The following is a 15846-nucleotide window of genomic DNA, read 5'->3' on the forward strand; positions in this document are numbered from 1 at the left end:
GATGGGTTGTTTGTGTAGGTGAGTGCGTCAGATCTGGATTCTCCCACCAGATCTAAAAGTAAGGGCATGGATATGTCCCCGCCTGTGTGTGTGTCCATGCCAGGAGTTTGGAAATGGATGATCTTCAGGGTCCATTCCAACCCAAACCGTTCCATGATTCTATGACTGGTGGATCGTAGCAGAGAAAAGGGATCTCAAGTCAGGAAAGCCACGCTATCACAAAGCTGAGCTTATCTCCGCTCAGCAGCAGCTAAGGGCTGCCCGGGGGAACTGAGAGCCACATTATCCTGCTCTCGGGAAGAGCCCGGGAGCAGAGCCCAGGAAGGTCATCCCAGTTTAAGAAACAAACCCAGGATGAGCAGGGTTTTCCTCTGAGAGTGCCTGAATTTGGGCGTCTGGGTGTTTTACCCTTGGATCTCTCAACAGGCATAAAACATGGGTCCCTTCCAGCTCAAACCATTCTGTGATTCTATGATTATGGAAACGTCTATAATTTCCGAGATTCCCGGTGGGGCGGTGTGAGGCAAAGGGTTTATTTCTCCCCTCGCCGGTACCAGGGCGGCGTTGTGGGGGTGAACGCACACAGTGGCGTTACCTGAGGAGGAGAGCGCGGCTTTGGGGAATTGGCTCAGTTCAGATCCAAAAGAGGATCACAGGAGGGAAGGATTGTTCTTCTCTGCATGATCTTTCACGTTTATTTCCAAAAGGACACTAAACCAATGTAATCAGAGGAAATGCTTTCCTGTGCGGGTGGGGAGGCCCTGGCCCAGGCTGCCCCGAGCAGCGGTGGTGCCCCATCCCTGGAGGGGTTCCAGGCCAGGTTGGATGGGCCCTGGAGCCCCTGATCCAGCGGGAGGTGTCCCTGGGGGGGCTGTGAGGTGCCCCCCCATTCCCTCAGGCGGGGGGGGGGGGTCCAGCGCCCCCTGCGGGCGGGCGGCCGCGCTGTCGCCATGGCAACGGCGGCGCGGCGGGGGCGGCGGGGGCGAGCGGCGCGGCGGGGACCGGCGGCAGCGGGTGAGGCGGCGGCACCGGGCACCGACGGGGGGATAGCGGCGGTGCTGGCCATCGACGGGGCGGCGGGGACCGGGCGGGAACGGGGCGGTGCGCGGGGAGCCGGTGATGGGGATGGTGGGGGGTGGCGGGGGGCTCTACTCCCGGCTCCTCTCTTTCCATCGAATCACCAGGTTGAAAAAGACCCCGGGACACCCCCCCTTTCCCCCCGGGCTGTCCCGGTTTGTGCACAGCCCCGGGCGGGCACTCACAGCCAAAGGATGCTCCAGCCCCCCTCCCCCATATCGGTTTGGGGGTGTAAATTGATTTCCCCAGCCTCCTGCGCCCCCAGCTGCGGGCAGCAGCCGCCCCGCTGCACTCTCGGATGTTTCTGAGACAGCCTTTAACCTTCCAGTCCGTTTAGAGCTTTCCTCTCTTCTCTCTGTTGCTTCTCTTTCTTTTCTCCATTGCATTTAGAGCTTTTCCCTTCTTTGCCCCATCCCTGGAGGGGTTCCAGGCCAGGTTGGATGGGGCTCTGAGCCCCTCATCCCGTGGGAGGTGTCCCTGCCCATGGCAGGGGTGGAATTGAAGGTCCCTTCCAACCAAACCATTCTGTGATTCTATGATTCTACTTGCTAATTGCTCATCTCTGTGTTTGGTGCCTGTACTGTTTCAAACATACTTCTCTGGCAGTGGTGTAAACCCATGTGCTGTGATTACTTTATCAAACCAGTGCAGCTCATGGGTTAATGACCTTCAGGTGAGGCTGATTTAATTGTAATAGTAGCTGCTATTACCAGCAATACAGGCTGTGATTGCACTTGGCTGCTGCTCCTGGGATAATAACTTTTATTCCCTTTCTCCTTAGGACGATGGCTTCTATCTCCGAGCGCACCTTCATCGCCATCAAGCCTGATGGAGTCCAGCGAGGGTTGGTTGGAGAAATCATCAAGCGGTTTGAACAGAAAGGATTCAAACTGGTGGCCATGAAATTAGTACATGTAAGTTCTCCTTAATTTGCATGTCTCCTTTTTTCATGTAAACTGCAGCCTTAAAGCACAGCAGTGTGCTATAATGACAAATGCAACAGAGCAATTAAACCTGAAATGTTGAGAAGTCTTTGAATATTTTGGGTATGTTGGAAATGCTCCAATTCTCAGCTCTGGTTAAATACTTTAGACACGCTAAGCACACTAATTTTAGTAACATGATGCCCTTTGTCTGAAGAGAGTATTCGTTTTGGTGCATCCTGTACCTAACAAGTGTCTCTGAGTACCTCCAGCAAATGCCAGGTCACACAAACTGTGTGTGTGGGCAAAAGAGACTTCTCTGTGTTCAGCAGGGTTAAAGCAAACAGTTCGAACTCATATCGACCAGAAGTGCAAGCCTTGTGGGAAGATGCTGGAAATGCTACATTTCCAAGTGCGTGCGAGTTTTGGGATTACTGGTGCTCTGTGGTTAATCTGAGTGATTTCAGTATGCTCTTAAGTTCTTACTGTAAGCTTTTTGGTTGGGTTGGTGTGTTTGTTTTTAACACAGGCCTCTGAGGACCTGCTGAGAGAGCACTACATTGACCTGAAGGACCGGCCGTTCTACGAGGGGCTGGTGCAATACATGCACTCGGGGCCTGTCGTAGCCATGGTGAGTCCAGCTAAGAAAAACGTGCTGCTTAATTATCTTACCCGCAAGGCGATTGTGTTACCTATTGAACTCTAGTTTACCTTTCAAAGGATTTAAACCCCTGGATCCAATACTGTAATCAGGAAGTTGTGCTGTTAAGATGAGGGAGAGGGTGGGGGAAAGAGGGAACCACAGTGGGGACCCTGAGAAACAGCAAACCTGCACAAAACCCCCACTGTGAAACGCCAGATGTTAAGTAAGCGGAAAAATGATGGTGGGATGTTTTTGCTGTACTCCTGAGTCATAGCAATGTTGAAAATCTTTTTCAGTCTAACTTCATTAGAAGGGATTTTCTCTTTTTTTCCCTTGGTAGTGTGTTTGTAGAACAGTTGAGCTGGAGGCCCAGCTCTGCAGTGAGCAGACAGCCGGGTAGGGCTCTTTGTTGTACTGCGATTTAAAACCATTCTCCTCCCACCTCTGGTAAGAGGCGCTGTACAGAAGGGGAGCTATTCAGCAGATGCTTCAAGATTCTGACAGAAAAACTGGAGATAAAATATGTCTTGCTTTCAGTAATGGTGATTCGTGCCCTGATGGATGGCGTTGTGTGATTCTGGAAGGCAGGAACAACTCTTGCTGCTTTAACTACTACTAAGATGAATAATCTTGATGGATTTCCTTTTTTTTTAAGGTGTGGGAAGGTCTTAACGTGGTTAAGACTGGAAGAGTGATGCTGGGAGAAACTAATCCATTTGATTCAAAGCCTGGCACCATCCGTGGTGACCTCTGCGTTCAGGTTGGAAGGTAAGTTTTGAAACTGCTGTTATCATCCAAAGACACTAATTGTCCAGTGATATGTCATGATATATGTCATGATATTTGTGGGAGCTGTGCTCCATCCTCTCTCTTATGCACAGAGCTGCTGTTCCCAAGCAATTTCATGGTCCAAAGCTGGAAGCTGAGCTGTGTCTCTCCCCTGCTGACAACACTGATGGGCCAAAGCCAGGCCTGCGCGCTCCCTGCCTGCTGTTGCTTCACAGTTTTTCACGACTTCTCTCCATAACAGTGATCGTATCCACAACCAAAGCTTCCTTTGCTTTGAGTTTGAGGATTCCATTACTTCTATATCCACCTTTTCTTTTCCCAGGAACATCATTCATGGCAGCGACTCTATAGAAAGTGCTGAGACAGAGATCAACCTGTGGTTCGCTCCTGAGGAGCTGGTGGATTACAGAAGCTGTGCTCACGAGTGGATCTATGACTAAAGCTGAGCCTACACGCTCCGCTGTCCTTCCTGTCCATAAGCAGCTGCTCCCCTCTAGATACTGCAACCCCTTCGTATCCGCCGGTAGGAACCAGTCTCGGAGAGCTGGGAGGTGGCTCTGCTGTGAGGATTGGATGTAGTCAGTGTCTGCTGCTGCTCTGGTTAAAAAAGTGTTGAGCTGTAGATGGAATCATACATTTAAAAAGCTGCATCTGGAGGGAAAAGAGGAAACTAAACACAGAGAGGTAAAACGTGATTGTTAATGACATACCACACATTTATTTTCCCAAAACGCTGCCATCGAGGAGGAGATACTGGAAAAAAATAATCTAAGACCGTATTTGGTAACGATGCAAAAGTTAGTCTTGCTACATCCGGTGGGGTGTAAATAAATCCAAAGTGTTGCCAGATGTGGAGGATTGAACTGTGTGAATCCCTGTGCCCAAAGCAGCTGCAGAGAAAAGCTCATTTATTTCTCTCTCCAGACTGCGCTGTGCCCGTACTCAGAGCACGGCTTTGATTAAAACCACAACTCTCCTCCAGGTTAACACTGTCTCAATTTACTTTTTTCTCCCCACATGGGATTTATTTAGCATTTTGAGGAAGGATTAATAGGCTGGGCTTTCTGAAATGCCCTTTTATGTGAAAAGCAGATTAGCGTGAGGATGGGTGAGGGCGATTCTCCTTCAGCCACTCTTACACCGCACAGGGTGACAGCAGCAGTGCTTGCTCTGCTGATCACGTAGCCATGTCCTCATTTGTGTGCTTTCCTTAATAGCTACAATTCCAAAGCAAACTTATATAAGGCATTTCAGAGGTGACCTTAGCATTATTTTTTAGATTTATTCAATTGTGTAAAGCAATACAGTCACAATAACGCTGGATGTGCTCCCGCAGAGGTGTCTGCGTCTGTCAGTGACAGCGCCGGCCTCTTGCAGACACTTTAACACAGTGTGGGAGAAGGGACTGGAGCTGGTTTGCAGTCAGTACTGTGTATTTATTTCCCTGCAACATTGTACTCATTAAAAATCAAGTGTTTCATCAATTGGTTGTTCTGACTCCTGGATTTTTTTTCTTATTTCAAATACTAAACTGTGCAATGAATGTGAACGCGATAGTTATGAGACTTTATGAAGATATCAACCCCCTAAAAAGAGATGGTATCAAATACAACATGTGCTGTTTCATAAGTGAAACAAAGGGAAACATTCATTATATTATCTTACAGTAATGAGAACAAATTCCCATCCTACCAACCTGTAGATGAGATTGTTGGTGTCACCCCTGAAAACGCACAGTGCTATATAAGGCAAATAATGACTCATAAAACCATGGAAGGGTTTGGATTGGAAGGGATCTCAAAGCCCATCCAATTCCAGTCATGGAGGTCATTGACTACAAATCTCGTGCTCATGATTGGATCTACAAGTGAAATGAGTTTCACAGTGAACGGTGCCTTCGTAACACATCATCTCATTCCACGTACTGAGCTGGGAGCCTCCAGCCCTCGGCAGCAGAGTCAAAGGTGAGGAACCAACAGGGCACTGCGTTCACTCACAGCAGCTGTGTTTGGTGTTGTCTCTTGGACGAGGAAGAGGTATCAACCTTCTAGAGACAGGGACACCGGAACAGCAGCAGAACCATGGAATGGTTTGGGTTGGAAGGGACCTTAAAGATCATTCAGTTTCGCCTTCCCCTGGATGAGGGGCTCAGAGCCCCATCCAACCTCGATCCCTGAACCCCTCCAGGGTTGGGGCACAGCCCAGAGCTTCTCCACCCTCACAGGAGACCGTTTCTCCCCACGGTCTCACCCCAACCTCCCCTCCTGCCGCCCCCTAGTGCTGCGGGCTCCTCCCCGGCGCAGGGAAGGGATGCGGTCCCACCTCTTCCTCCTCTTTCCCCTCCTCTTCCTCCTCCTCTTCCTCCTCCTCTTCCTCCTCGACTGCTGCGGGGGCTGAGGCGGCGCTCGGTGTCCCCGTTATCCGCGGGTCCGCAGCGCTCGGGGCGGGGCGGGGGGCGGGAAAGGAGGGGTTTTAGGGTCCCAGGAAGGGGTTTGGATTCCCGAGGGATTTTTTTGGGGGGTCCGGAGGAGGGTTTTTGGGGTCCCGGAGGGGCATCGCCACGTGGGGGGGGGCGGAGCCGGGGTTGATGCGCGTCGCCTCTCGCCCCGCAGCGCGATGGCCTCGACCTGCGAGCGCACCTTCATCGCCATCAAACCCGACGGCGTGCAGCGAGGGCTGGTGGGAGAGATCATCAAGCGGTTCGAGCAGAAGGGCTTCCGAATGGTGGCCATGAAGTTCCTGCAGGTCAGACCCGGGGCATCGCCCTGAGCCCGACTCATCCCTGAGCCCGACCCAACCCTGACTCCGACCCAACCCCATCCTTGAGCCCGATCCATCCCTGACACCGACCCATCCCCATCCCTGAGCCCGATCCATCGCTGAGCCTCATCCAACCCCATCCCTGAGCACGGTCCATCGCTGAGCCCGATCCAACCGCATCCCTGAGCCTGATCCAGCCCCGAGCCCAGCGCAGACCCCCTGCCCTGAGCTCTTCCCACGCCCCTTGTCCTGCGCCAGGAGAGAACCTGACCTCCCCTTCACCCCCGGCTGCCATCACTGCATCACGCGTTGAGCCAAGCGCAAATGTTGGGTCTCTCGCCTTTCCCAAGGACACAAATTCCACCCGATGACTTTAACGCAGCCCGAGCGAGAGCTGGGGTGACCTTGACCGCAAGGTTGTGTCGGGTAGCGGCGAGCGTGGCTGCAACACAAAGAAACCCTTTTGATAAGCGGTGACAGTGACATGGCCACAAAGAGAGGCGGTGGCAGCCGTGCATCCCTTTAATCCAACACAGGAGCTCCCATGGAAAGTCAGCAGCTGGGAGAGCACGAGGGGCTGGGGCAGCGCTCTCACAGCCGTAGCACCTTGGGGGGATCGTGGTGTATTCTAAGCGATTTAATGTTTCTCCTGTCCTTTCAAAGGCCTCTGAAGACCTTCTCAAGCAACACTACATTGACTTGAAAGACCGACCCTTCTTCCCTGGTCTGGTGAAATACATGAACTCCGGACCTGTTGTAGCCATGGTGAGTGACTCGATTTTATGTAAAGCCTGCTTTTGTGAGTTTATTTGTTGTGCTCTGAGGCTTATTTTAAAGTATCCAAGATCTACTGTTGAGGAAACACTTTTTCAAACTACCCAGTTCTGATAGTGGCAAAACGAAAACAGTCAAGTAAAAAGTTACTGTTTCTTAACAAGAGCAAAGTGTGCAGATTTAAAAGGGCAGGGTTGGGTTGGAAGGGACCTCTCAGCCCATCCAGTCTCACCCCCTGCCACGGGCAGGGACACCTCCCACTGGATCAGGGGCTCCGAGCCCCATCCAACCTGGCCTGGAACCCCTCCAGGGATGGGGCAGCACCCACTGCTCTGGGCAACCTGGGCCAGGGCCTCCCCACCCGCACAGCAAAACATTTCTTCCTGATATCACCTCAATTTCCCCTCTTTCAGCTGAAAACTGTTCCTCCTGTCTTATCCCTGCGCTCCCTGATAACAGTTTTTGTGCTTTCCCCAGTCATCTTTACAGGCCTAGGAGAGAATTTAGGCTCTATTCACTTCTTTAGTGGCGGAGCCATTGTTTCTTTGCACAGTGTGCTGCGGTATTTTGTATAAGCTTGGATAAATAGGATCTGTTTGTCTCTTTTCCTTAAGGTATGGGAAGGACTCAACGTGGTTAAAACTGGGCGAGTGATGTTAGGCGAAACAAACCCCGCAGACTCTAAGCCTGGCACCATCCGGGGTGACTTCTGCATTCAAGTAGGAAGGTTTGTGCTCAGTTTGTTATCAATTGATACTAAAAACACTTCCCGTTGAAAGCCAAAGTCCTTGTCAGATAGCCCGGTCTGACGGTGTTTTATTTGCAGGTCACAATCCATAACTGCTCCTTAAGAACGTGGCTTGGTACAAAACTGCCTTTTTTTGAAACAGCTCCTCCTCAGAGCTCGGTGTAAGGCCAGTGGGTGGCGATGGCTGTGGTGAGGGAGTAGCCGTAGTCACCCTGCCCGGCTTCGTTAGCTCCTCCAGGGGGGACTGGGATACTGAACCGCACGTAGTCGTCCCGCAGCTCTAGGTGCTTCGTCCCAGTTCTTGCCTCTGCAGAACGCTGGGGTCACTGGAAGTGTATTTGGATGAAGCAAGGCCTTGGTCTCCTTCCACAGGAACATCATCCACGGCAGCGACTCTGTGGAAAGCGCACAGAAGGAGATCAACCTGTGGTTCAAACCTGAGGAGCTCATTGACTACAAATCTTGTGCTTACGATTGGATCTACGAGTGAGATGCATTTCACAGTGAACGGTGCCTTCGTAACACATCATGTCACTCCAGCTCCTGGGAGCAACCACCCTCACGGTTAGCTCGGTCCTTTTCAGCAGTGTCAAATAAAGGGATGTGAACGCAGTCCGTGTGGTGCATTCTCTACAGAACAGAGCGCTGTGGTCAGTCACAGAAGTCACTTTAATTCAGGGAGTTAAAACTCTGTGAGAAGGAACAGGTAACACAAGCTTCCATGGACAGACACATTGGCATAAAAAACAGAAACATGGAATGGTTTAGGTTGGAAGGGACCTCACAGCCCCTCCAGCCCCACCCCTGCCATGGGCAGGGACACCTTATACTGGATCAGGAGCCCCATCCAACCTGGCCTGGAACCCCTCCAGGGATGGGGCAGCCACCGCTGCTCTGGGCACCCTGTTCCAGGGCCTCCCCACCTGCACAGCAAAACATTTCTCCTCAATATCTCATCTCAATCTCCCCTCTTTCAACTTAAAACCATTCTCCCTCATCCTGTCTCTGCTCTCCCTGATCCAGAGCCCCTCCCCAGCTTTTCTGGAGCCCCTCTGTACTGGAAGGGAGATAACTCGTGAAGTTGAAATACATTTTGGTGGCCAAGTGAGGTTGCAGAGGGGGAGATACAGGGGTACTGGAGTCACTTCCAGCACAGCAAAACTGAATGAGATGTGATCCTACAGACTTTCCCTCCTCACACAACTATTAACACCCACTGCGAACCAAGGAGACCAGGAGCAACGCTTGCTCTGTTAAGCACTTACCCAACAGCACATCCTCACGTCAAACACCTCAGCTCGTGTTCAGAGCCTCTCAAGCTTCATCTGTGCTCAGCCTCACCCCCAGTTCCTTACAGCATTCACAGTCTTACAAATTAACTTCTTCCTGGATCTGCATTTTCTTGGGAAGAGAAACGAGCTGGAATGCATTTGTGAATGTGCCAAGGAACACCTTCGAAACAAAACTACTAAGAAAAAGGCTTTTTTATCATTTTTATTTTGTGTAAAAAAGGCAGATTTAGTGAATTATTTTCATCTTGTACACAAAGTTATAATTTTAATGCTTTTCACATCCATGCTGAAAATCTGCAGTCTTGTAAAAATGAAAGTAACATTAATTTCTCCAAAAGCATTTTTTTCACTTGGTTATGTACATTGCATGAGAAAGCTTTAAACACTCTCTCTCATTGACCACACAAATTACCAAGAAAATAAAAGATTAAATTTGTACAGATATTGATCGATATATCAAATACATACAGAAATGATGTAAAAACCCTATTTGTTTCATCTTGGTTCCCGCCCCAACATTTTCCCAGGGGCCAAAGCTGATGCCTTTTTGTATAAATGGCTGTAGCTTTTTTTAAATATGAAAATTAAAAGGAAGAAAAAATCAGTTGAAATCACAGTTTGTAAAAATCCCTTCCCGATAAAGGATTGTTACCAAATATATTAGCACCATCGTACAAATAGTGATGGGAGAGGGTATTCACATCACAGAAAACAACAATAAAAAACAAACAAACACTGAAACCCGTGTTAGTATCCGTAGAACAAGGAGTCGGTAACTGCCTTCGCTTTCCTCGGATGCGGCAAGGAAAAGGTTAGAGTTGTACTTAAAGAGAACATAAAACCCAAGGGTCAGCAGAGATTTTGAGCAACAAAAGGGCAGCTGCAAAGTGCGGTCTGTGACTTGTGCTGCCCGATGGTTATAAATCCTGCTATGCCAAATAGCAAAATGAATTTGACCCCAGTGAAGAATTCAGACGTCCGACACTTCGCTGCTCTTTTAGCCAAGGACGTGGCTTCAGGTAAAGCAAAGAAAAACACACTCAGAGCCGCGCTAACAACGAACGCTACAGACACCGTGCAGCCTGCACCACGGACATCAGCGCCACTTCAATTCGTTCGTCATGTAGTTTGCTCAGGATAGATTCCCTCAGCTTGACAATTACACCATTGGGGTACATTCTGAATTCAGGAACACCAGAGAAATGTCAGCTCCTGCTGAAGTCGCACCTATCTGAGAGTGCAAGTCAACTCGCCTCACACACATTAGTGTTTAATGAATAAAACGCCACCTATTTTTGAAGAACACCCCAAAGATAGACAGACTTCAAGCCAGATTCTTGCATTTTTCCAACACAGGACGCGTTCAACTTCAGTCTTAAGTTTCCCCTCCTGATGTTTGAGGACTACAGCACGGAAATCGGGTATGAATCTGGGCAACGCACAAAAGCCCAAGGTTCAGTGACCTGGCAATACATCTTGCTCATCACCAGCCCAAACCTTTACATTATGAAACATAAATTATTGCGACAGTTTCTCTACTGAAGCCAGAAGCTACTGACAAGAGAAGAAAGCGAGATCGTGCCAACCTCGATCCAGCTGACTGGGAGGATCTGCAAGTTGCTGCATTAAAGAAATCAATACAGATGTACTTACCAAACCCAATCAATGCTTGCAGAGCTGGGTTTTACAGCAGGTTAAATGGAGAACACAGGGAAACAATAATCAAGGCTCAAAGTGTCATTACAATGGTCACTAATCCTACTTCTCCATTCCGGGCTGTTCCAAACAAACACCATGGGGGGGGGGGTCAGAATCCAAGCAGATGTATTTGAAGTCTACCAAGCCCGACAAAGTCCTTTTTATGGCTGTTTCGGAGAGCTAACATGTCTTTATCACCTGAAGCTACAGATAGCTGTAATCCGATAACCAGATCCTGTCGATCAGAAGCTGTTGTTAGAAAGGGGTCACTATTTAAGAAATTTTACCAGTAAGGGAGAAAAGAATTCCAGACATTCCTACACTGTACAGGACATGTTTTACTTCCAGTAGTAAATACAAAACTTTACATAGTTAACCCCTCTTGCATAGAATGAGGTAAACCTGTGCATATCACCAACGCTATGTACCCAAAGTTAGAGCAATGTTTTAGAAAATAAGCAAATTGCTGGTTTTCAACTTTCTATGCACTTTTTTTGTGTGTTAAGCTCAAACAACAATATACAAAAACGGTCTCCTGGGGCTCCGTGGGTTGATGTCCTTAAAGCATTTCTTAGGCTGCAGGAACACAGGCGTTAATCATTTATAAGTTGTTTTTTTTTAAAGTCAGATGATCATTGTACGGCTCTGAAGGGACCTGCCAAGACCCAGAAGCACTTACAGAACACACGCAGTTAATTCCTGAGAGTTTAGTTAATGAACCTCACTGGTAAAAGCTAAAGCTCTTGATGCACGTTTCTCCAGTCCCAGCTCTGCAGGGCTGATGAATCACTTCACTGATCAACTCCACAAATGACATCTACAAAAATGTACAAAGTTTAAAAACACGGAAAGATAAAATCCAAATTAAAAGCTCATGCTAAAGTATTCAACATTTCACCGGTAGTAATTTTCACCTTTTTATGTTGATTTTTTGCCTGTAAAAACATCTGGACAGTTAAGCAGGTGGGGCTCATGGGATACCTGACATGACACCAGGATTCCAGACAATAAGCAAGTTCAGTTTATGAATTCTACACTGGACAGTATATGATTTATAGACTGTTCACGTCTCACCTTCCGTATTACACCTCTGCAGCAAGGAATAAATATTGCAGGCTGTGCAGAACTGAAAGGGGTTTTTTAATCCACAATGCATGGCTCTTTTCAGCTCACCTGAAACCACATGGAACATCAGTTCTGAATGTTCAGAAAGAAACATTTCAGATATTAAGGAAACACCTAGGTCTTTCTGAATGGAAAAAAGCAAATGATCTGACGAATACTCAGAATTTCCTTCCTGCTACTAAGGGAGGCCTGAGTTACTGTCCACCTAAGTTTCTTCTTAAGTCTAAACTGACAGCTAAAAGTAATCATCCAAATGAGGGAATCTTCTGAAGTTCCAGTTTGGCGTAGGGCTCTGTAAACATTTGCCGAAGCATTCCAAGACTACAGACATCCGTGTACAAGCAAGAGCTTTATAGTCCTGATCCAATGCCCATCGCAATCAATGGAGACAAGGCTACTGACGTTAACGGGCACCAAATCAGACCCAAAGGAACTTGAAAACAAAAACAAAAAGCAAACTTATACAGAAAAAAGTATTTCAAACTAAATAAAAACACCTTGAAAAGTTAAAATCTTCCTCAGGTGATGGCTCCATTGGGGCTACTCACTGAGTAGAGCGCTACAGGACTATCTTCCACATACAATTTATGCCTCTAAAATTAGGGCTTCGATGCCTTATTTTCACAATAAAAAAAGCAGAGGCGTGACCAGTGCAGTTCACCAGAGTCTGAAAGACTCAACTTGTACCAAAAAGGTTCATTTGTTATGACAGTTCATTTGTATTTGCAACTATAGCTTCCTCCAACCGCTTCCCACAATCATGCTAATTAAACTTTAATCTTACCAAAAAATTAGAATCTCAGTTCTCGTTAACAATGCACAATAAATCTGAACTTGAAAATATTACAAAATTCTTTCAAAAGCTTCAAATACAACACAAAAGTGTCCGATTTTGTTTTTAATAAATTGAAAAATCTTTTTCACTAAAATAGTTTCCCCGCCCTTCCAAAAAGTTCTCAACTGAGTCTTAACTCATCTCTACAGTTCACAAAGTGCCCCGGGTACAGTCACGCACAAACTGTACCATCCAAGCGGGAGCAGGATCAGTCACTCCGGGAGAAAGGCTCGTTTCCTATCCAAATGTTCCGCCCCTCACTTTTCCAAGCTGCCTTATGGCTCCTGCTTGATGTAGTAACTGGCAGATCCGTTGCTTTCCTGGTCAGATGCTCCTTGAAGGAAGCTGTACTCTTCTCCATCAAGCAACTCCTCCTTCAGCTGCAATGAAGTCACTAAAAAATAAAAGATGAATATTATCAAACTCAAAGCAAGCACAACCTCTCCTTAAATTTACTTACTGTTATTTAAACTGAGGACAGACTTCAGATTTCCTTTTTTCTTATAGTCTGCATTTTAGTGATTCTTCTTTTAACACCTGGTATCAGCTTTATACGAAAGCATTACTACTGTGTTGTACAGCTTTATGACTGAATTCCTTTTCAAAATCAATCTATGTATTTTTTAATTTACGAGGGCTGAACAATAAAAGGCTGTAGAAGGCATTTTCTTAGCATCATTCCCTGTGACTCAGCACTGCTGTTGCCATAACCTACTTAGAAAAAACATGCAGGAAGCAGCCAACTATAACTTCTCGTGACTTTGTTCTCTTATCTTTTGATGATTAAGTAGATTTCTTAGTCTGGAAAAGAAAACTATCAGAAGTTCTTACTTCCATAGCCCATATTTACTTCTGGTGAATGAGAAGCAAAGAACAAATATCACGTGAACAGATCTCCTTCCCATGGCACTAGGTAAGAGCCTTACTTACTGTAGTAAAAGAGATATCAATGAACTCTTGCAGAGGTATTAGGTGGAAGGAGAGGGACAACACAAGGAGCAGGATGGTCTGGCATAGCTTGCTGAACAAAATCAGCTCTGACAGTCCAGAACCATACAAGAACAGGTCCTACACAAAGATAATTACTGATATAGCTGTCTTTCCCTAGCTTAAGGCAATAGCACTCAAGTTTCTCTGGATATTATCAAACCAGCAGTTTCTCTGCACCTGAATTCCATTTGAACAATACTACTGCGAGATCCTGAACAGGACCCGAATTTTGTTGTTTAATTTCCTCAGACAGCAGACAGAAGCAGCAGCGCAATGCTGAGAAACATTCCCAACTACAACATGGGAAAGACCACGATGTTTTTAAACAGCAGGAAAGTGTAAACAGTGTTTTGTCACCCACTTTTCTTATGTCCTTTGTACTGTTGCGATTTAGCTTTTTTCTTCTGTTTCGATGAACTGGACTGGCTATCTCTCGATGCTGCAAAAACCCAAGAATTCAAGGTCAAGTTCAGTATTTTAGAAAAACACTTGAGAATGTATCAAAGCTGCTACACAGTTACAAAATTTCTCCTTTTGGGAATGAACCAAGGCAGAAATCCTTCAGTGAGGGAAAAGCCTCCTATTAAACTACTAACAGTAGCTACGTACCCTCCCACTAAACAGCTGACAATTCCTGAAAGACAGTTCAGGTCAGGTTATAAGAAAACAACCTACAAGTCTCGATGCACTTCGGCCTTCTCACACAAACACTTCTGCACATGCACAGCTAAGCACATGCCGAATTCCATCAAATTTGGTATGTTTAGCAAATATACTTGCAATCTTAAACTAATACAAATTTCTCAGTTATATTATCCAGAAATGATAAGCAATTTCTCCCTGGATCAAATAAGCCCCTTTTGGGGTTAAAAAATAATAGCTAACCACAGAAGTACTTTAAAAGTCAAGGTGGAAGAGATTAGAACTCTTTATTTCTAAGCATTAAGCAAGAAACAGTTCTATTTCTGTTATGTTTTGTGACCTAACTTGAAAGGATGAAGTTAGGAAAACCATCACCCATGAACGAGGACCAGCAAGCAACTGTTAGATCATTTGCAAAACAGGGACTTACACTGTGGTGCTGGAGGCTGTAGTTGATATCCAGTTAGCTGACACCATCCCACTGGATAGAGGTCTGGGGACTCGCAATCCACCCACTGATCATATTCATCTTCCCACCCATCAAAGTGTATCCTCAAAAGACGGTGGATAATGCGAGTTACTGTGGCCACACATACCAAGCGAGGTTCCATCAGATCAACTGCCTCCAGTTTCATTCCAACATGAAACCCATGGTTTGGGACTTCCTGGAAAAGCAAACACAAACAAGGCAAACATCAGTAACCGAACAGGTTAATTAAGATGGTTCAAGCACAGCACCAAAATGAATATTTTGGTCAACTTAATCAGGTAAATGCCAAGTATCATTTATGAAGCTTCACATACCCCTGTATTTATTTAACATTTCAGAAATACCCAAACTTACACTCAAATGGTTCTTATTTCCAGAATTCTCTGTTGTCTTGGTTTTCCAAACTGTATTGAGTGAACTGGTCAATCCCCTGGCCTACGCAAACAGATATTTAAAGATAACACTAACTACAGTTCAAATACACATGGATAGTGTTGATTACCTTATTGAATAGCTTTACAGGTGCTGCTATTGAGTCCGTTTCCCTGAGGTAGTCAAACCATTTAAAAGGGAGTTTTGCATAACCTGTGAATTTAAACAACATTTTCATACATCAACTGCAAACTCTATGCATAAGAACAGTAATAAAAACAGTGTACTGGCACTGCGTTACGGCTAAAGAGACAATAAAAAAGCAAAACTTGAACATCAGAAACTTCCACTCTGTGAGCTCTGGTCTAAGGGACAAGACAGGCACCTGAACACTGCCCATTTGCAACAAACATTGTGAATGAACTTCTGGATAATATAAAGTGTCATTTCAAGGTAAGATTAAACATTCATACTTGAAGCTTTCTGTCCACGAAGATCCTTCACCTTTACATGCCCCACACAACTGACCCAGAACAGATCATGTAATTGAGCCCATCCAGTGTCTTTCCTGGGGGGAAAGAGCTCCACTATCAAGACGCTTGAATTGTCAGGAACAGAGTGGCAAGACCAAGCATGGATATTTTAACACTTAAAGAAGGCTATAACAGCAACATGGAAAATAACAGGA

The 15846-nt window shown here is 46.5% G+C and overlaps 3 protein-coding genes across 11 annotated transcripts in view; 2 read left to right on the forward strand and 1 right to left on the reverse strand.

Annotated features, from left to right (window-relative positions):
• Positions 1-958: 958 nt before the first annotated feature.
• LOC104061927 (nucleoside diphosphate kinase) lies at positions 959-4916 on the forward strand. The gene is made up of 5 exons (XM_054083530.1): positions 959-1014; positions 1859-1991; positions 2530-2631; positions 3299-3411; positions 3755-4916. Exons 2-5 carry the CDS (start codon positions 1863-1865, stop codon positions 3870-3872), a joined length of 462 nt encoding a protein of 153 aa, XP_053939505.1. The 5' UTR covers positions 959-1014; positions 1859-1862; the 3' UTR covers positions 3873-4916.
• An 824-nt stretch (positions 4917-5740) lies between these two features.
• On the forward strand, positions 5741-8326 carry LOC104061926 (nucleoside diphosphate kinase). Its single transcript, XM_009563931.2, has 5 exons — positions 5741-5859; positions 6045-6177; positions 6856-6957; positions 7581-7693; positions 8087-8326. Exons 2-5 carry the CDS (start codon positions 6049-6051, stop codon positions 8202-8204), a joined length of 462 nt encoding a protein of 153 aa, XP_009562226.1. The 5' UTR covers positions 5741-5859; positions 6045-6048; the 3' UTR covers positions 8205-8326.
• A 146-nt stretch (positions 8327-8472) lies between these two features.
• Positions 8473-15846, reverse strand: part of MBTD1 (mbt domain containing 1) — a 30259-nt gene continuing 22885 nt past the window's right edge. For 8 of the 9 annotated variants that reach the window (XM_054083507.1, XM_054083510.1, XM_054083504.1 and 5 more), the window contains 4 exons: positions 15289-15371; positions 14727-14961; positions 14016-14093; positions 8473-13058 (listed from right to left, as the gene is read on the reverse strand). In XM_054083507.1, the coding sequence (XP_053939482.1) occupies positions 12940-13058; positions 14016-14093; positions 14727-14961; positions 15289-15371 (515 nt within the window). In that variant the 3' untranslated portion in view covers positions 8473-12939. The remainder of the gene's footprint in view (positions 13059-14015; positions 14094-14726; positions 14962-15288; positions 15372-15846) is intronic. The other variant, XM_054083511.1, reaches the window with a different exon arrangement.

Source organism: Cuculus canorus, chromosome 18 (genome assembly GCF_017976375.1).
Source record: "Cuculus canorus isolate bCucCan1 chromosome 18, bCucCan1.pri, whole genome shotgun sequence".
NCBI lineage: Eukaryota > Metazoa > Chordata > Aves > Cuculiformes > Cuculidae > Cuculus > Cuculus canorus.